The sequence below is a fragment of the Bombina bombina genome, chromosome 4, assembly GCF_027579735.1.
Source record: "Bombina bombina isolate aBomBom1 chromosome 4, aBomBom1.pri, whole genome shotgun sequence".
Lineage (NCBI taxonomy): Eukaryota > Metazoa > Chordata > Amphibia > Anura > Bombinatoridae > Bombina > Bombina bombina.
Genome location: NC_069502.1, coordinates 1,116,325,578 through 1,116,346,960, shown reverse-complemented (window position 1 = coordinate 1,116,346,960; position 21,383 = coordinate 1,116,325,578). Strand labels below are relative to the sequence as shown.

General features: G+C 40.9%; 1 protein-coding gene across 1 annotated transcript in view; it reads right to left on the bottom strand.

The window, feature by feature from the left end:
- INTS7 (integrator complex subunit 7) overlaps positions 1-21,383 on the bottom strand; it is a 214,713-nt gene that overhangs the window by 21,459 nt on the left and 171,871 nt on the right. Inside the window, exon 19 of the mRNA XM_053712433.1 lies at positions 19,144-19,329. Within this exon, the coding sequence (XP_053568408.1) occupies positions 19,144-19,329 (186 nt within the window). The remainder of the gene's footprint in view (positions 1-19,143; positions 19,330-21,383) is intronic.

Genomic DNA, 21,383 nt, shown 5'->3' with positions numbered 1-21,383 from the left:
CTGGGTGTTGCCATCTTGTAATGTGCGGATTTATTGTATCCCGTGACAGAAGTTTTACATATTTGCAGGGTTTTTTTTACATTGTTTATAGGGATAGTCTAGTCAAAAAATTAATGATTCAGATAGAGCATGCAATTTTAAGCAACTTTCTAATTTACTCATATTATCAATTTTTCTTCATTCTCTTGGTATCTTTATTTGAAAAAGCAAGAATGAAAGCATAGGAGACGGTCCATTTTTTACTCAGCACCTGGGTAGCGCTTTCTGATTGGTGCCTAAATTTAGCCACCAATCAGCAATCGCTACTCGTGTTTTGAACCAAAAATGGGCCAACTCCTAAGCTTACATTCAAATAAAGATACCAAGAGAACAAAGAAAAATTGATCACTGATAATAGGAGTAAAATTACATGGTCTATTTGAATAAAAAAAAAAAAAATTTATGCTTGCCTGATAAATTTCTTTCCGGATATGGAGGGTCTACAATGTCATTCAATTACTAGTGGGGATATCACTCCTGGCCAGCAGGAGGAGGCAAAGAGCACCACAGCAAAGCTTTTAAATGTCATTCCTCTACCCATGATCCCCAGTCATTCGACTGAAGGGAAATTGAAAAAGTAATGACACAAATGTGTAGAGGTGCCTGAAGTTTAGTAAAAAATAACTGTCTTAACAAAGGGTGGGGTCGTGGACTCTCTATATCCGGAAAGAAATTTATCAGGTAAGAATACATTTTGTTTTCTTTCCTAAGATATGGAGAGTCCACAACATCATTCAATTACTAGTGGGAACCAATACCCAAGCTAGAGGACACGGAATTAATAGGGAGAGAACAAGACAGGCAGATCCAAACAGAAGGCACCATAGCTTGAAGAACCTTTCCCCCAAAAGAAGCCTCAGCCGAGGCAAAAGTATCAAATTTGGAAAAAGTATGCAGAGAGGACCAAGTTGCAGCCCTGCAAATCTGTTCCACAGAAGCTTCATTTTTGAAAGCCCAAAAGGAGGAGAAAGCCCTAATGCAATGAGCCATAATTCTCTCAGGAGGCTGCTGACCAGCAATCTCATAAGGAAAACTAATTATACTTCTCAACCAGAAGGAAAGAGAAGTAGCAGTAGCCTTCTGACCCTTACGCTTTCCTGAAAGCCAAACAAAAAGGGCAGAAGACCGACGAAAATCCATAGTCGCCTGCAGATAGAATTTAAGAGCACACACAACATCCAAATTGCACAACAGACATTCCTTATGAGAAGGAGGATTGGGACAGAGAGAAGGAACAACAATTTCCTGATTATTATTTGTAACCGAAACCGCCTTAGGGAGAAACCCAAATTTAGTACGAAGAACTGCCTAATCCGCATGAAAGATAAGGTAAGGTGAATCACTCTGCAAAGCTGAGAGTTCCGAAACTAACAGAGCAGAAGAGATAGCAATAAGAAAGAAAACCTTCCAAGATAATAACTTAATATCTATGGAATGCATTGGCTCAAACGGAGCCTGCTGCAAAATTTTAAGAACAAGGTTAAGGCTCCAAGGAGGAGTAACCGGTTTAAACAAAGGCCTGATTCTGACCAAAGCCTGATAAAAGGATCGAACATCTGGCACAGACGCTTATGTAACAGAATAGATAAAGCATAAAACTGATCTTTCAGAGAACTGACAGACAGCCCTTTCTCCAGGCCTGCCTGGAGAAAGGACAAAATTCTAGGAATACTGACCCTACTCCAAGAGTAGCCCTTTGATTCACACCAATAAACGTATTTACACCATACCTTATGGTAAATCTTACGAGTTATTGGCTTGCGAGCCTGCAGCATGGCCCTAATGACGTGCAATCTCCAAGCAGTCAGCTTCAAAGAAACTAAATTTGGATGAAAGGACACTGAACTAGAAGGTCCTTCCTCAGAGGTAACCTCCAAGGTGGAAGAGATGACATCTTCACTAGGTATGCAAACCAGATCCTGTGAGTTCAAGCAGGAGCTATTAAAATTACTGACGCTCTCTCCTGCTTGATATGAGCAATGACTCATGTAAGGAGCGAAACAGAGGAAATAGGTATACTAGACCGAAATCCCAAGGAACCGCAAGAGCATCTATCAGAGCGGCCTGCGGATCTCTTGACCTTGAACCTTTCCTTGGAAGCTTGGCGTTTTGCCAAGACGCCATCAAATCCAACTCTGGCACCCACCATTTTAGGGTTAACCTGGAGAACACTGCTCAGAAAATCTGCCTCCCAGTTGTCCACTCCTGGAATGTGTGTGGCAGATAGACAACAATTGTGAGCTTCCGCCCACTGAATAATCCGAGCAACCTCGTTTATGGCTTACTCAAAGTTCCTCCCTGGTGGTTGATGTAAGTGCCTGAGGTGATGCTGTCCGATTGGAACCTGATAAACCGGGCTAAAGACAACTGAGGCCTAGCCATCAGAGCATTGTAAATCGACTGATCTAGATCTATCCTCTGAGACAGATCTGAATGCTCTCCATTCCATTGTCTGAGAATGCATAACTGCAGAGCTCTCAAATGGAAACGAGCAAAGGGAATGATGTCCATGGAAGCGACAATCAGACCAATTACCTCCATACATTGAGCTACTGATGGCCGAACAGTAGACTGAAGAGAGAGGCAAGAGGAGAGAATTTTGGATTTTCTATCCTCTGTCAGAAAAAAATTCATAGATAGGGAATCTATTATGGTCCCTAAGAAAACCACCCTTGTAGCTGGAACAAGGGAACTCTTTTCCAGATTCACTTTCCAACTGTGGGAACGTAGAAAAGACAACAAGATCTCTGTATGAGAGTTTGCTGTTGAAAAGATGGCGCCTGGACCAATATGTCGTCTAGGTAGGGCACCACTGCAATTCCTTGAGACCTGATCACTGAGACCTGATCACTGTCAAAAGAGCCCCCAGAACCTTTTTAAAAATTCTGGGAGCTGTGGCAAGGCCAAACGGAAGAGCTACAAACTGAGTGTTTGTCTAGAAAGGCGAATCGGAGGAACTTGTGATGATCCCTGTGGATGGGAACATGAAGATACATGGTTGTCATGAAGTGACCCTTTTGGACCAAAGGAAGAATGGAACGAATGGTTTCCATTTTGAAGGACAGTACCCTGAGAAAATTGTTAAGGCACTTAAGGTCTAAAATGGGTTGAAAAGTTCCCTCCTTCTTGAGAACCATGAACATTTGAATAGAATCCTACACCCTGTTCCCTTACAGGAACTGGAAAAATCACCCCAGAGAGAAAAAGGTTCTGAACGCAGTTCAAGAACACCTCTCTTTTTACCTGGTCTGCAGATAATCTTGAGAGGTAGAATCTGCCCCTGGGAGGAAAAGCTTTGAATTATATTTTGTAACCCTGAGATACAATTTCCACAGCCCAAGGATCTGGGACATCTCGTATCCATGCTTGACAAAAAAGGGAAAGTCTGCCCCCTACTTGATCTTATCCCAGACCAGGGGCCAACCCTTCATGCTGACTTAGACTCAGCTGAGAGTTTCTTTGATTGCTTCCCCTTGCTCCAAGACTGATTGAGTTTCCAAGAAGACTTGTACTGCTCCTGCTTGGAATTGGAAGAATTCTGACCTTTGAAGTTACAAAAGGAACAAAAATGACTGATGTCCTTTAAGTCTGTCCTTCTTGTCTTGCGGTAGAAAAGACCCCTTTCCACCAGTAATATCAGAAATTATTTCTGCCAGGCCAGGTCCAAACAAGGTTTTACCCTTGTAAGGAAGCGCCAGAAGCTTGGACTTGCAGGTAACATCAGCAGACCAAGATTTTAACCACAGAGCCCTGCGGGCTAAGATAGTGAAGCTAGATATCTTGGCCCCCAGTCTAATAACTTGCATATTAGCATAAAAAATAAAGGCATTGTCTAGTTTAAGAGCCTTAATCCTATCTAAAATTTCCTCCAACGGATTCTCATTCTAAAATAGATTCAGACAAGGCATTGCACCAATAAGATAAGCACTTGCTACTGCTACTACAATACAAACTGCAGGTTGCCATTGAAGACCCTGATGAACATGCATCTTTTTCAAATAAGCCTCGAGCTTCATATCCATGTGATCCTTAAAAGAGCAGCTATCCTCTATAGGGATTTTAGTACTCTTAGCCAAAGTAGAAATAGCCCCTTCTACTTTAGGCACCGTGCGCCATGAATCTTTAATGGAATCAGCAACAGGAAACATCTTTTTAAAAACGGAAGATAGAGAGAAAGGAATCCCTGGCTTCTCCCATTCCTGTGTAATAATCTCCTTCACACGGTCTGGAGCACGAAACACTTCCACAGAGGAAGGAACATTATAGTATTTATTAAGCTTACTATATTTTATAGGGTTGACCACGACAGGAGAGTCGGAGTCGTCCAGAGTAGCCAATACCTCCTTTAATAATACACGAAGCTGTTCAAGCTTAAACCTCAAGTTAACTTCTTCAACCTCAAAGGAATTATACTGTCAGAATCTGAGATTTCACCCTCAGAAGCTACTGATATATCCTCCTCATCAGACTTATGAGGGAGGGCAACCTGCATAGAAGTAGGTGGTACAGAAACCTTACTATCTGAATGTTTAATTTTCCTCTTGTGTTTTCCCAGTATTGAAAAAGCATATAATGCTGCAGATATTATTATTATTATCGGTTATTTGCAGAGCGCCAACAGATTCCGCAGCGCTAATATATTGTAGAGCGCCAACAGATACCACAGAAGATACTTGTGCAGCAAAATCTGAAGGCAATTAAACTCCTCCAGGAGGCCGAAAGGAAACGCAGGGCACTGCATGTGACGCCATTGAGGCTTGGGACGCTTAAGAGGAAGGCTGTGGCATTGCCTGAACAGTATCATTCAAGAGTTCCAGCTAAGCATGCAGCACAAAATTGAATAGGCAAAACAATTTGTTCCTTAAGGCATAGCAAACATTTATCTAAAGACACAAGTCTTGATCCATATCCATAATAAAAAAATAAATTTAGGAAAATGTATAATTATTTAAACTTGTTACTGTCACTTTAAGAAACAAAAAATACTTAGAGCGAGATTCTTAGACTACTTTCCTAGCTGAACAAAAACTAAGTCAGGACCTCTGCACCTCAGCCTAACTGAGGAGTCTTACCTGACCACTGCAATATCACTTTACAAAAATGATAATAAGAAAACAGGCAGAAACTCTCCAGACGTTCCTAGCAATCACCGGAAAGAAATTAGAGGAGATGTCGGATAGTGACAACGCCGCTCCGCTTACAGAATGCAGAAGAGCAGAAGTCACATGACTTTAACCAAGAAGAAACTGTACAGCTAAATTAAAAGCGTGCGTTAGAGAGACTGACAGTTATTTTCTAACAGAGACTTCCTCTTGCGTCTCCTAGGAAACCGCCAGAGCCAATTAAACAAACTGTGCCTTACTGCCTTTCTCAAAGTAGCCCACACAATAACCAAAACTTTTAAAAAAGGGCAGCCGTCTCTCCCATTCCTCCTGAGAGACATAACCCAGAATAATAAAGTGTACATTAACCCCAATAATAAAGGATATGCAAGTTTCCTAAATGCATTAACCCCTTAGTCTCCCTTTTATAGTCACAAATACAGTGTCCTGCAGCCTGCCTAAAAGTATCCTATATAAAGAATATTTTCATGTCCCACAAAAAATTGCAGCTCAATCTCCTTAAGTGCATGTGTCCATACCTAGAAAACAAAAAAGGCACTTACCTGCAATCTAGCTGTCAGGCAGGACGACAGCTTACCAGGTATGAAAGGACATATACTCCTTACAGAGACCTGTAGAAAAAGAAAGAACAGAGTAACAAAACTCAGGCTTTCTATAACAAGGGCAGCAATATGTTAGGAAACAAAGTAAGCACCACCTCACAACTTCCTAACTGCTTAAAAGCCACCACTACTACTAGATTAACGTGGACTCGGCTAAACCCAGATCCTTGCTTGCAGGGAAAAGTATCCAAACAAGCAATTAATTTCTTCAGACACCAAACTTCACCTCCTCTATTGACAGAGGCAAAGAGAATGACTGGGGCTTATGGGTAGGGGAGTGAGACTTAACAGCTTTTCTGTGGTGCTCTTTGCCTCCTCCTGCTGGCCAGGAGTGATATTCCCACTAATAATTGAATGACGTTGTGGACTCTCCATATCTTAGGAAAGAAAGTTTAATTTTGACTAGACTATTCCTGTTAACAGTGCACGAGAATACTTAAGATGCTGGTGCCAGTGTGACGATGCAGAGCTTCACTAACTAGCAATTGGTTAAAGGGACATGTAATCCAAAAATTTTCTTTTGCGATTCAGACAGAACATATAATTTTTAACAACGTTTCAGAACTACTAGGAGCTAGCTGAACACATTGGTGATCCAATGAAAAACATAATTTATGTAAGAACTTACCTGATAAATTCATTTCTTTCATATTAGCAAGAGTCCATGAGCTAGTGACGTATGGGATATACATTCCTACCAGGAGGGGCAAAGTTTCCCAAACCTCAAAATGCCTATAAATACACCCCTCACCACACCCACAAATCAGTTTAACGAATAGCCAAGAAGTGGGGTGATAAGAAAAAAAGTGCGAAAGCATAAAAAATAAGGAATTGGAATAGTTGTGCTTTATACAAAAAAATCAAAATCACCACAAAAAAGGGTGGGTCTCATGGACTCTTGCTAATATGAAAGAAATTAATTTATCAGGTAAGTTCTTACATAAATTATGTTTTCTTTCATGTAATTAGCAAGAGTCCATGAGCTAGTGACGTATGGGATAATAAATACCCAAGATGTGGAACTTCCACGCAAGAGTCACTAGAGAGGGAGGGATAAAATAAAGACAGCCAATTCCGCTGAAAAATAATCCACACCCCAAACGAAGTTTAAATCTTATAATGAAAAAAACTGAAATTATAAGCAGAAGAATCAAACTGAAACAGCTGCCTGAAGTACTTTTCTACCAAAAACTGCTTTAGAAGAAGAAAACACATCAAAATGGTAGAATTTAGTAAAAGTATGCAAAGAAGACCAGGTTGCTGCTTTGCAAATCTGATCAACCGAAGCTTCATTCCTAAATGCCCAGGAAGTAGAAACTGACCTAGTTGAATGAGCTGTAATCCTTTGAGGCAGAGACTCAACATAAGCATGATGAATCAAAGACTTTAACCAAGACCCAAAGAAATGGCAGAAGCCTTCTGACCTTTCCTAGAACCAGAAAAGATAACAAATAGACTAGAAGTCTTTCGGAAATCCTTAGTAGCTTCAACATAATATTTCAAAGCTCTTACTACATCCAAAGAATGTAATGATCTTTCCTTAGAATTCTTAGGATTAGGACACAATGAAGGAACCACAATCTCTCTACTAATGTTGTTAGAATTCACAACCTTAGGTAAAAATTTAAATGAAGTCCGCAACACTGCCTTATCCTGATGAAAAATCAGAAAAGGAGATTCACAAGAAAGAGCAGATAACTCAGAAACTCTTCTAGCAGACAGATAACTCAGAAACTCTTCTAGCAGAAGAGATGGGCAAAAGAAACAAAACTTTCCAAGAAAGTAATTTAATATCTAGAGAATGCATAGGTTCAAAAGGAGGAACCTGTAGAGCTCCCAGAACCAAATTCAAACTCCAAGGAGGAGAAATTGACTTAATGACAGGTTTGATTCGCCTGTACAAAACAATAAATATCAGGAAGATTAGCAATCTTTCTGTGAAACAGCACAGAAAGAGCAGAAATTTGTCCTTTCAAGGAACTGGCAGACAAACCTTTATCCAGACCATCCTGAAGAAACTGTAAAATTCTAGGAATTCTAAAAGAATGCCAGGAAAATTGATGAGAAGAACACCAATAAATGTAAGTCTTCCAGACTCGATAATATATCTTCCTAGACACAGATTTACGAGCCTGTAACATAGTATTAATTACGGAGTCAGAGAAACCTCTATGACTAAGAATCAAGCGTTCAATCTCCATACCTTCAAATTTAATGATTTGAGATCCTGATGGAAAAATGGGCCTTGAGATAGAAGGTCTGGTCTTAACGGAAGAGTCCAAGGTTGGCAACTGGCCATCCGAACAAGATCCGCATACCAAAACCTGTGAGGCCATGCTGGAGCCACCAGCAGTACAAACGAACGCTCCTTTAGAATCTTGGAAATCACTCTTGGAAGAAGAACTAGAGGCGGAAAGATATAGGCAGGGTGATACTTCCAAGGAAGCGATAATGCATCCACTGCCTCCGCCTGAGGATCCCTGGATCTGGACAGATACCTGGGAAGTTTCTTGTTTAGATGAGAAGCCATCAGATCTATTTCTGGAAGACCCCAGATTTGAACAATCTGAAGAAATACCTCTGGGTGAAGAGACCATTCACCCGGATGCAACGTCTGGCGACTGAGATAATCCGCTTCCCAATTGTCTATACCTGGGATGTGAACAACAGAAATTAGACAGGAGCTGGATTCCGCCCATACAAGTATTCGAGATACTTATTTCATAGCCAGAGGACTGTGAGTCCCCCCTTGATGATTGATATATGCCACGGTGGTGACATTGTCCGTCTGAAAACAAATGAACGATTCTCTCTTCAGAAGAGGCCACGACTGAAGAGCTCTGAAAATCGCACGGAGTTCCAATATGTTGATTGGTAATCTCGCCTCCTGAGATTCCCAAACCCCCTGCACTGTCAGAGACCCCCATACCGCTCCCCAACCTGTCAGACTCGCATCTGTTGAGATCACAGTCCAGGTTGGAAGAACAAAAGAAGCCCCTTGAATTAAACAATGGTGATCTGTCCACCACGTCAGAGAGTGTCGTACAATCGGATTTAAAGATATTAACTGTGATATCTTTGTATAATCCCTGCACCACTGGTTCAGCATACAGAGCTGAAGAGGTCGCATGTGAAAACGAGCAAAGGGGATCGCGTCCGATGCAGCAGTCATAAGACCTAGAATTTCCATGCATAAGGCTACCGAAGGGAATGATTGAAACCGAAGGTTTCGACAGGCTGAAATCAATTTCAGACGTCTCTTGTCCGTCAGAGACAAAGTCATGGACACTGAATCTATTTGGAAACCTAAAAAGGTTACCCCCCTTGTCTGAGGAATCAATGAACTCTTTGGTAAATTGATCCTCCAACCATGTTCTTGAAGAAACGACACAAGTCGATTCGTATGAGATTCTGCTAAATGTGAAGACTGAGCAAGTACCAAGATATCGTCCAAATAAGGAAATACCACAATACCCTGTTCTCTGATTACAGATAGAAGGGCACCGAGAACTTTTGAAAAAATCCTCTGAGCCTTTCCTAGGCCGAACGGCAGAGCCACAAATTGGTAATGCTTGTCTAGAAAAGAGAATCTCAGAAACTGAAAGTGATCTGGATGAATCGGAATATGCAGATATGCATCCTGCAAATCTATTGTGGACATATAATGCCCTTGCTGAACAAAAGGCAGAATAGTCCTTATAGTTACCATTTTGAATGTTGGTATCCTTACATAATGATTCAATATTTTTAAATCCAGAACTGGTCTGAAGGAATTCTCCTTCTTTGGTACAATGAATAGATTTGAGTAAAAACCCAGCCCCTGTTCCAGAACTGGAACTGGCACAATTACTCCAGCCAACTCTAGATCTGAAACACATTTCAGAAATGCCTGAGCCTTCACTGGGTTTATTGGAATGCGAGAAAGAAAAAATCTTCTTGCAGGTGGCCTTACCTTGAAACCTATTCTGTACCCTTGTGAAACAATGTTCTGAATCCAAAGACTGTGAATCGATTTGACCCAAATTTCTTTGAAAAATCGTAATCTGCCCCCTACCAGCTGCGCTGGAATGAGGGCCGCACCTTCATGTGGACTTGGGAGCTGACTTTGGCTTTCTAAAAGGCTTGGATTTATTCCAGACTGGAGACGGTTTCCAAACAGAAACCGTTCCTTTAGGGGAAGGATCAGGCTTCTGTTCCTTATTCTGACGAAAGGAACGAAAACGATTAGCAGCCCTATATTTACCTTTAGATTTTTTATCCTGAGGTAAAAAAGTTCCTTTCCCCCCAGTAACAGTTGAAATAATAGAATCCAACTGAGAACCAAACAATTTATTACCTTGGAAAGAAAGGGAAAGCAAAGTTGACTTAGAAGACATATCAGCATTCCAAGTTTTAAGCCATAAAGCTCTTCTAGCTAGAATAGCTAAAGACATATACCTGACATCAACTCTGATGATATCAAAGATGGCATCACAAATAAAGTTATTAGCATGTTGAAGAAGTTTAACAATGCTATGAGAATTATGATCTGACACTTGTTGTGCCAAAGCCTCCAACCAAAAAGTGGAAGCTGCAGCAACATCAGCCAAAGAAATAGCAGGCCTAAGAAGATTACCTGAACATAAATAAGCTTTCCTTAGAAAGGAATCAATCTTCCTATCTAAAGGATCCTTAAAGGAAGTACTATCTGCCGTAGGAATAGTAGTAAGCTTAGCAAGAGTAGAGATAGCCCCATCAACTTTAGGGATTTTGTCCCAAAACTCTAATCTGTCAGATGGCACAGGATACAATTTCTTAAATCTCTTAGAAAGAGTAAAAGAATTACCCAGATTATTCCATTCTCTAGAAATTACTTCAGAAATAGCATCAGGGACAGGAAAAACTTCCGTAATAACTACAGGAGGTTTAAAAACCGAATTTAAACGCTTATTAGATTTAGTATCAAGAGGACTAGAATCCTCAATTTCTAAAGCGATTAAAACTTCTTTAAGTAAAGAACTAATAAATTCCATTTTAAATAAATATGAAGATTTATCAGTGTCAATATCTGAGACAGAATCCTCTGAACCAGAAAAATCCTCATCAGAAACAGACAAATCAGAATGATGATGTTCATTTAAAAATTCATCTGAGAAATGAGAAGTTTTAAAAGACTTTTTACGCTTACTGGAAGGAGAAATAACAGACATAGCCTTCCTAATAGATTTAGAAACAAAATCTCTTATATTAACAGGAACATCCTGAGTATTAGATGTTGATGGAACAGCAACAGGTAATGGAATATTACTAATGGAAATTGAATCTGCATTAGCAAGTTTATCATGACATTCATCACAAACTACAGCCGGAGGAACAGATACCACAAGTTTACAACAAATGCACTTAACTTTGGTAGCACAAGCATCAAGCAGCGATTTTCCAGAAGTAGCTTCTGATCCAGGGTCAATCTGAGACATCTTGCAATATGTAAGAGAAAAAACAACATATAAAGCAAAATCTATCAAATTCCTTAAATGACAGTTTCAGGAATGGGAAAAAATGCCAATGAACAAGCCTCTAGTAACCAGAAGCAAAAGAAAAAACATAATTTATGCTTACCTGATAAATTCCTTTCTTCTGTAGTGTGATCAGTCCACGGGTCATCATTACTTCTGGGATATTACTCCTCCCCAACAGGAAGTGCAAGAGGATTCACCCAGCAGAGCTGCATATAGCTCCTCCCCTCTACGTCACTCCCAGTCATTCGACCAAGGACCAACGAGAAAGGAAAAGCCAAGGGTGAAGTGGTGACTGGAGTATAAATTAAAAAATATTTACCTGCCTTAAAAACAGGGCGGGCCGTGGACTGATCACACTACAGAAGAAAGGAATTTATCAGGTAAGCATAAATTATGTTTTCTTCTGTTAAGTGTGATCAGTCCACGGGTCATCATTACTTCTGGGATACCAATACCAAAGCAAAAGTACACGGATGACGGGAGGGATAGGCAGGCTCTTTATACAGAAGGAACCACTGCCTGAAGAACCTTTCTCCCAAAAATAGCCTCCGATGAAGCAAAAGTGTCAAATTTGTAAAATTTGGAAAAAGTATGAAGCGAAGACCAAGTTGCAGCCTTGCAAATCTGTTCAACAGAGGCCTCATTCTTGAAGGCCTAAGTGGAAGCCACAGCTCTAGTAGAATGAGCTGTAATTCTTTCAGGAGGCTGCTGTCCAGCAGTCTCATAAGCTAAACGAATTATGCTACGAAGCCAAAAAGAAAGAGAGGTAGCGGAAGCTTTTTGACCTCTCCTCTGCCCAGAGTAAATGACAAACAGAGAAGACGTTTGTCGAAATTCCTTAGTTGCCTGTAAGTAAAATTTTAGAGCACGGACTACATCCAGGTTGTGCAGTAGACGTTCCTTCTTTGAAGAAGGATTTGGACATAAAGAAGGAACAACAATCTCTTGATTGATATTCCTGTTAGTAACTACCTTAGGTAAGAACCCAGGTTTAGTACGCAGGACTACCTTATCCGAATGAAAAATCAAATAAGGAGAATCACAATGTAAGGCTGATAATTCAGAGACTCTTCGAGCCGAGGAAATAGCCATTAAAAATAGAACTTTCCAAGATAATAACTTTATATCAATGGAATGAAGGGGTTCAAACGGAACGCCCTGTAAAACATTAAGAACAAGGTTTAAACTCCATGGTGGAGCAACAGTTTTAAACACAGGCTTAATCCTGGCCAAAGCCTGACAAAAAGCCTGGACGTCAGGAACTTCTGACAGACGTTTGTGTAACAGAATGGACAGAGCTGAGATCTGTCCCTTTAATGAACTAGCAGATAACCCCTTTTCTAAACCTTCTTGCAGAAAAGACAATATCCTAGGAATCCTAACCTTACTCCAAGAGTAACCTTTGGATTCACACCAATATAGGTATTTACGCCATATCTTATGGTAAATCTTTCTGGTAACAGGTTTCCTAGCCTGTATTAAGGTATCAATAACTGACTCAGAAAACCCACGTCTTGATAAAATCAAGCGTTCAATTTCCAAGCAGTCAGCTTCAGAGAAGTTAGATTTTGATGTTTGAAGGGACCCTGTATCAGAAGGTCCTGTTTCAGAGGTAGAGACCAAGGTGGACAGGATGACATGTCCACCAGGTCTGCATACCAAGTCCTGCGTGGCCACGCAGGTGCTATTAGAATCACTGATGCTCTCTCTTGTTTGATTCTGGCAATCAATCGAGGAAGCAACGGGAAGGGTGGAAACACGTAAGCCATCCTGAAGTCCCAAGGTGCTGTCAGAGCATCTATCAGGACTGCTCCTGGATCCCTGGATCTGGACCCGTAACGAGGAAGCTTGGCGTTCTTTCGAGACGCCATGAGATCTATCTCTGGTTTGCCCCAACGTCGAAGTATTTGGGCAAAGACCTCCGGATGAAGTTCCCACTCCCCCGGATGAAAAGTCTGACGACTTAAGAAATCCGCCTCCCAGTTCTCCACTCCCGGGATGTGGATTGCTGACAGGTGGCAAGAGTGAAACTCTGCCCAGCGAATTATCTTTGTTACTTCCATCATTGCTAGGGAGCTTCTTGTCCCTCCCTGATGGTTGATGTAAGCTACAGTCGTGATGTTGTCCGACTGAAACCTGATGAACCCCCGAGTTGTCAACTGGGGCCAAGCCAGGAGGGCATTGAGAACTGCTCTCAATTCCAGAATGTTTATTGGCAGGAGACTCTCCTCCTGACTCCATTGTCCCTGAGCCTTCAGAGAATTCCAGACGGCACCCCAACCTAGAAGGCTGGCGTCTGTTGTTACAATTGTCCAGTCTGGTCTGCTGAATGGCATCCCCCTGGACAGATGTGGCCGAGAAAGCCACCATAGAAGAGAATTTCTGGTCTCTTGATCCAGATTCAGAGAAGGGGATAAGTCTGAGTAATCCCCATTCCACTGACTTAGCATGCACAGTTGCAGTGGTCTGAGGTGTAAGCGTGCAAAGGGAACTATGTCCATTGCCGCTACCATTAAGCCGATTACCTCCATGCATTGAGCCACTGACGGGTGTTGAATGGAATGAAGGGTGCGGCAAGCACTTTGAAGTCTTGTTAGCCTGTCCTCTGTCAGGTAAATCTTCATTTCTACAGAATCTATAAGAGTCCCCAGGAAGGGAACTCTTGTGAGTGGAACGAGTGAACTTTTCTTTTCGTTCACCTTCCATCCATGTGACCTTAGAAATGCCAGCACTAACTCTGTATGAGACTTGGCAGTTTGAAAGCTTGAAGCTTGTATCAGAATGTCGTCTAGGTATGGAGCTACCGAGATTCCCCGCGGTCTTAGTACCGCCAGAAGAGCACCCAGAACCTTTGTGAAGATTCTTGGAGCTGTAGCCAATCCGAATGGAAGAGCCACAAACTGGTAATGCCTGTCTAGGAAGGCAAACCTTAGGTACCGATACTGATCTTTGTGAATCGGTATGTGAAGGTAAGCATCTTTTAAATCTACAGTGGTCATGTACTGACCCTCTTGGATCATAGGTAAAATTGTCCGAATAGTCTCCATCTTGAACGATGGAACTCTTAGGAATTTGTTTAGGATCTTTAAGTCCAGGATTGGTCTGAAAGTTCCCTCTTTTTTGGGAACCACAAACAGATTTGAGTAAAACCCCTGTCCCTGTTCCGATCGTGGAACTGGATGGATTACTCCCATTAACAAGAGCTCTTGTACGCAGCGTAGAAACGCCTCTTTCTTTGTCTGGATTGTTGACAATCTTGACAGATGAAATCTCTCTCTTGGAGGAGAGTATTTGAAGTCCAGAAGGTATCCCTGAGATATTATCTCTAGCGCCCAGGGATCCTGAACATCTCTTGCCCAAGCCTGGGCGAAGAGAGAAAGTCTGCCCCCCACTAGATCCGATCCCGGATCGGGGGCCCTCAATTCATGCTGTTTTAGGGGCAGCAGCAGGTTTCCTAGTCTGCTTGCCCTTGTTCCAGGACTGGTTAGGTTTCCAGCCTTGTCTGTAGCGAGCAACAGCTCCTTCCTGTTTTGGTGCAGAGGAAGTTGATGCTGCTCCTGCTTTGAAATTACGAAAGGAACGAAAATTAGACTGTCTAGTCTTGGCTTTGGCTTTGTCCGCCTCCCTCCAGAGTAGCTGAACCAATGTTCTCTTCCAGAGACTCAATCCAGAATGCCGCTGCAGCCGTGATCGGCGCAATGCATGCAAGGGGTTGCAATATAAAACCTTGTTGAACAAACATTTTCTTAAGGTAACCCTCTAACTTTTTATCCATTGGATCTGAAAAAGCACAGCTATCCTCCACCGGGATAGTGGTACGCTTAGCTAAGGTAGAAACTGCTCCCTCCACCTTAGGGACCGTTTGCCATAAGTCCCTTGTGGTGGCGTCTATTGGAAACATTTTTCTAAATATCGGAGGGGGTGAGAACGGCACACCGGGTCTATCCCACTCCTTAGTAACAATTTCAGTAAGTCTCTTAGGTATAGGAAAAACTTCAGTACTCGTCGGTACCGCAAAATATTTATCCAACCTACACATTTTCTCTGGTATTGCAACTGTGTTACAATCATTCAGAGCCGCTAACACCTCCCCTAGTAATACACGGAGGTTTTCCAGTTTAAATTTAAAATTTGAAATATCTGAATCCAGTCTGTTTGGATCAGAACCGTCACCCACAGAATGAAGTTCTCCGTCCTCATGTTCTGCCACCTGTGACGCAGTGTCTGACATGGCCCTAATATTATCAGCGCACTCTGTTCTCACCCCAGAGTGATCACGCTTACCTCTTAGTTCTGGTAATTTAGCCAAAACCTCAGTCATAACAGTAGCCATATCCTGTAATGTGATTTGTAATGGCCGCCCAGATGTACTCGGCGCTACAATATCACGCACCTCCCTCTGAGCGGGAGATGTAGGTACTGACACGTGAGGCGAGTTAGTCGGCATAACTCTCCCCTCGTTGTTTGGTGAAATTTGTTCAATTTGTACAGATTGACTTTTATTTAAAGTAGCATCAATACAGTTAGTACATAAATTTCTATTGGGCTCCACTTTGGCATTGCAACAAATGACACAGGTATCATCCTCTGAATCAGACATGTTTAACACACTAGCAAATAAACTTGTAACTTGGAAATACAATTCAATTAGAATAATATTAAAACGTACTGTGCCTTTAAGAAGCACAGAAGATCTATGACAGTTGAAAATTAATAAATTGAAACAGTTATAGCCTCAATCCTTGTAAATAACACAACTTTAGCAAAGGTTTAATCCCATTAGCAAAGATAACAAATTCTGAAAGCAGGAAACAAATTACAGAATAAACGTTTTTTATCTCAGTCAAACTATAATTCTCACAGCTCTGCTGAGAGAAATTACCTCCCTTAAAATAAGTTTTGAAGACCCCTGAGCTCTGTAGAGATGAACCGGATCATGCAGGGAATACAATGAGTTGCTGACTGAAATATTTGATGCGTAGTAAAAGCGCCAAAAAACGGCCCCTCCCCCTCACACACAGCAGTGAGGGAGAACAGAAACTGTCAGAAAACAGATTAAGCAACTGCCAAGTGGAAAAATAGTGCCCAAACATTTATTCACTCAGTACCTCAGTAAATGAAAACGATTTTACATTCCAGCAAAAACGTTAAACATAATCTCTAGTTATTAAACAGCTTTATGTATTTCTTACAGTGTAATTCTAGTGAAGTACCATTCCCCAGAATACTGAAGTGTAAAGTATACATACATGACATTATATCGGTATGGCAGGATTTTCTCATCAATTCCATTGTCAGAAAATAAAAACTGCTACATACCTCTATGCAGATTCATCTGCCCGCTGTCCCCTGATCTGAAGTTTACCTCTCCTCAGATGGCCGAGAAACAGCAATATGATCTTAACTACTCCGGCTAAAATCATAACAAAAACTCTGGTAGATTCTTCTTCAAACTCTGCCAGAGAGATAATAACACACTCCGGTGCTATTTTAAAATAACAAACTTTTGATTGAAGATATAAAACTAAGTATAATCACCATAGTCCTCTCACACATCCTATCTAGTCGTTGGGTGCAAGAGAATGACTGGGAGTGACGTAGAGGGGAGGAGCTATATGCAGCTCTGCTGGGTGAATCCTCTTGCACTTCCTGTTGGGGAGGAGTAATATCCCAGAAGTAATGATGACCCGTGGACTGATCACACTTAACAGAAGAAATGAGACTTAAATAATGGGAAAAAAGGTGGAGACAAAAATGACGCCCACATTTTTTAGCGCCAAAAAAAGACGCCCACATTATTGGCGCCTAAATGCTTTTGGCGCCGAGAATGACGCCACATCCGGTGACGCCAACATTTTTGGCACAAAACGTCAAAAAAATTACGCAATCACGAACAACTTCCGGCGACAAGTATGACGCCGGAAATGACAAAGAAATTTTTTGCGCCAAAAAAGTCAGCACCAAGAATGACGCAATAAAATGAAGCATTTTCAGCCCCCGCGAGCCTAACAGCCCACAGAGAAAAAAGTCAATTTAAAGGTAAGAAAAAAAAAATTGATAATTCATATGCATTATCCCAAATAATGAAACTGTCTGTCTGAAATAAGGAATATTGATCATCCTGAATCAAGGCAAATAAATGTTTAAACACATATATTTAGAACTTTAACATAAAAGTGCCCAACCATAGCTTAGAGTGTCACAAAAAATAAGATTTACTTACCCCAGGACACTCATCTACATGTAGTAGAAAGCCAAACCAGTACTGAAACGAGAATCAGCAGAGGTAATGGTATATAAGAGTATATCTTCGATCTGAAAAGGGAGGTAAGAGATGAATCTCTACGACCGATAACAGAGAACCTATGAAAAAGATCCCGTAGAAGGAGACCATTGAATTCAAATAGGCAATACTCTCCTCACATCCCTCTGACATTCACTGCACACTGAGAGGAAAACCGGGCTCCAGCCTGCTGCGAAGCGCATATCAACGTAGAATCTAGCACAAACTTACTTCACCACCTCCATGGGAGGCAAAGTTTGTAAAACAGATTGATTTGTGGGTGTGGTGAGGAGTGTATTTATAGGCATTTTGAGGTTTGGGAAACTTTGCCCCTCCTGGTAGGAATGTATATCCCATACGTCACTAGCTCATGGACTCTTGCTAATTACATGAAAGAAAGAGGCGTTTATGTGAAGCCACCAATCAGAAGCTAACTCCCAGCTCCTGAGCCTACCTAGGTATGCGTAAAGGGACAGTTTACTCAAAATTTTTCTCCCCTTTAATTTGTTCCCAATAATCCACTTTACCTGCTGGAGTGTTTTAAATTGTTTACAAGTAGCTCCTTTACCCTTATATTGGCATTTGAAATTGTTAATTTATCATGTGGTATCCCCACCTATTCTGAAAGTTTGTGACCGCGCGTACCAGCTATAGATAAACTTTGTAAACACAGCCAGCAGAAGAAATTACACTCCCGGTGTGATAAAGCAGAGATAAGGTAATACAATGTTGATTTTCCATTGTTTTCTCAAAGTATTGGTGATTGTTTTAAGGACAGATATAAGATAAAGAAGCAGGTATATGTGCACAATGTGATACAGTAATGAGATCTGATTATACCTAAAAGCTCAACCTATTTTATTAGGCTGTGGCTTCAAAACACAAAATAAGAGCTTTAAAGGGACATTATACACTCATTTTTTCTTTGCATAAATGTTTTGTAGATGATCTATTTATATAGCCCATGTAGTTTTTTTTTTAAAAAAATGTTTAGTTTTGCTTATTTTTAAATAACATTGCTCAGATTTTCAGACTCCTAACCAAGCCCCAAAGTTTTATGTGAGTACTGATGTATACCTTCTCCAGCTTGCTCCTGTTTGTGTAAAGGGTCTTTTCATATGCAAAAGAAGGGGGAGGGGGGAGTGTCTTATTTGCCACTTGCAGTGGGCTTTCCAGCTACCTTTTCAACAAAGCTAAACTGAAAGCTTCTAAGTAAGTTTTTAAACAGTTTTATACTGGATTTTTATATCGGTATCTGTGCATCTTATTCTTTATAGTAGTGTCTATTACATGCAGTTATATGAAAATGAGTGTATACTGTCCCTTTAATATACAGAAATAAACCTTAAAAAGCTCATTTTCATAAATTTTTTACTCTGCAGTTGGTAAAAAAAGCAATTGTAAACACATTAAGGGAAAAACTATTTTACAGTATACTGTCCCTTTAAAAAAAAAAAAAAGGGATATCAAGAGAACTAAAGCTATTTAGATAATTGAAGTAAATGGGAAAGTTGTTTAAAATAAAACAGTATAGTCTATCTGAATCAATAAGGAAAGGTTGTGGGTTTCATGTCCCTTTAAATGTATAGCAGTCTTACCTTATACTCCTGGCCTGGTTTACTTTGCAATGCGGATGAAACATTCAAACAAACTGACTGGATCTTTCGGAAAAGCCCTGGTTTGGTGCCATGCTGTATCACTCCTTCAACCTTTAATGCCATTTGTTGGTTGCTCTGTACAGCAATCGGTTCAGTAGGATTACGTGGCGAGGGAGATAGCGCAAGCTAGATTTTGAAAAATAAAATACAAACAAAATGATATAATTAGTTTGTAGATATAATTATGATGGGTACATTGAGATAATATACATCATTTATAAAAAAGTTGGCAATTATGCACCAACAAACAATGGCAAATAAATATAACTACAGGGAGTGCAGAATTATTAGGCAAGTTGTATTTTTGAGGATTAATTTTATTATTGAACAACAACCATGTTCTCAATGAAGCCAAAAAACTCATTAATATCAAAGCTGAATAGTTTTGGAAATAGTTTTTAGTTTGTTTTTAGTTATTTTAGGGGGATATCTGTGTGTGCAGGTGACTATTACTGTGCATAATTATTAGGCAACTTAACAAAAAACAAATATATACCCATTTCAATTATTTATTTTTACCAGTGAAACCAATATAACATCTCAACATTCACAAATATACATTTCTGACATTCAAAAACAAAACAAAAACAAATCAGTGACCAATATAGCCACCTTTCTTTGCAAGGACACTCAAAAGCCTGCCATCCATGGATTCTGTCAGTGTTTTGATCTGTTCACCATCAACATTGCGTGTAGCAGCAACCACAGCCTCCCAGACACTGTTCAGAGAGGTGTACTGTTTTCCCTCCTTGTAAATCTCACATTTGATGATGGACCACAGGTTCTCAATGGGGTTCAGATCAGATGAACAAGGAGGCCATGTCATTAGATTTTCTTCTTTTATACCCTTTCTTGCCAGCCACGCTGTGGAGTACTTGGACGCGTGTGATGGAGCATTGTCCTGCATGAAAATCATGTTTTTCTTGAAGGATGCAGACTTCTTCCTGTACCACTGCTTGAAGAAGGTGTCTTCCAGAAACTGGCAGTAGGACTGGGAGTTGAGCTTGACTCCATCCTCAACCCGAAAAGGTCCCACAAGCTCATCTTTGATGATACCAGCCCAAACCAGTACTCCACCTCCACCTTGCTGGCGTCTGAGTCGGACTGGAGCTCTCTGCCCTTTACCAATCCAGCCACGGGCCCATCCATCTGGCCCATCAAGACTCGCTCTCATTTCATCAGTCCATAAAACCTTAGAAAAATCAGTCTTGAGATATTTCTTGGCCCAGTCTTGACGTTTCAGCTTGTGTGTCTTGTTCAGTGGTGGTCGTCTTTCAGCCTTTCTTACCTTGGCCATGTCTCTGAGTATTGCACACCTTGTGCTTTTGGGCACTCCAGTGATGTTGCAGCTCTGAAATATGGCCAAACTGGTGGCAAGTGGCATCTTGGCAGCTGCACGCTTGACTTTTCTCAGTTCATGGGCAGTTATTTTGCGCCTTGGTTTTTCCACACGCTTCTTGCGACCCTGTTGACTATTTTGAATGAAACGCTTGATTGTTCGATGATCACGCTTCAGAAGCTTTGCAATTTTAAGAGTGCTGCATCCCTCTGCAAGATATCTCACTATTTTTGACTTTTCTGAGCCTGTCAAGTCCTTCTTTTGACCCATTTTGCCAAAGGAAAGGAAGTTGCCTAATAATTATGCACACCTGATATAGGGTGTTGATGTCATTAGACCACACCCCTTCTCATTACAGAGATGCACATCACCTAATATGCTTAATTGGTAGTAGGCTTTCGAACCTATACAGCTTGGAGTAAGACAACATGCATAAAGAGGATGATGTGGTCAAAATACTCATTTGCCTAATAATTGTGCACTCCCTGTATTTAATTAAATTAATTAAAAATGTATTCAGAATAGTTTAAAGTGATATATATTGATTGCTAAAGCACATAATAGAATCCTTAGTCTCCTTGCAAATGTTTTTGATGGTGTAGTTCAGTAATTTGCCGATGTGGTTTTACTGACAATCTTTTCAGCCTTCTTTGGGTCTCATCAGTGAGATATAGCCATATCCCTCTAGGCATATTGGGCAGGGCCAGGCCCAAAGAAGGTTGAAAGGATCATCTGGGGGTTGCCATGTTCCTCCTTCAGATAAGGATTGTCTGGTATTTGAGGGTTGTAATGACTTGCATAGGCGAGATCAGACTGATATACTTCAGTGAAGCACAATTGG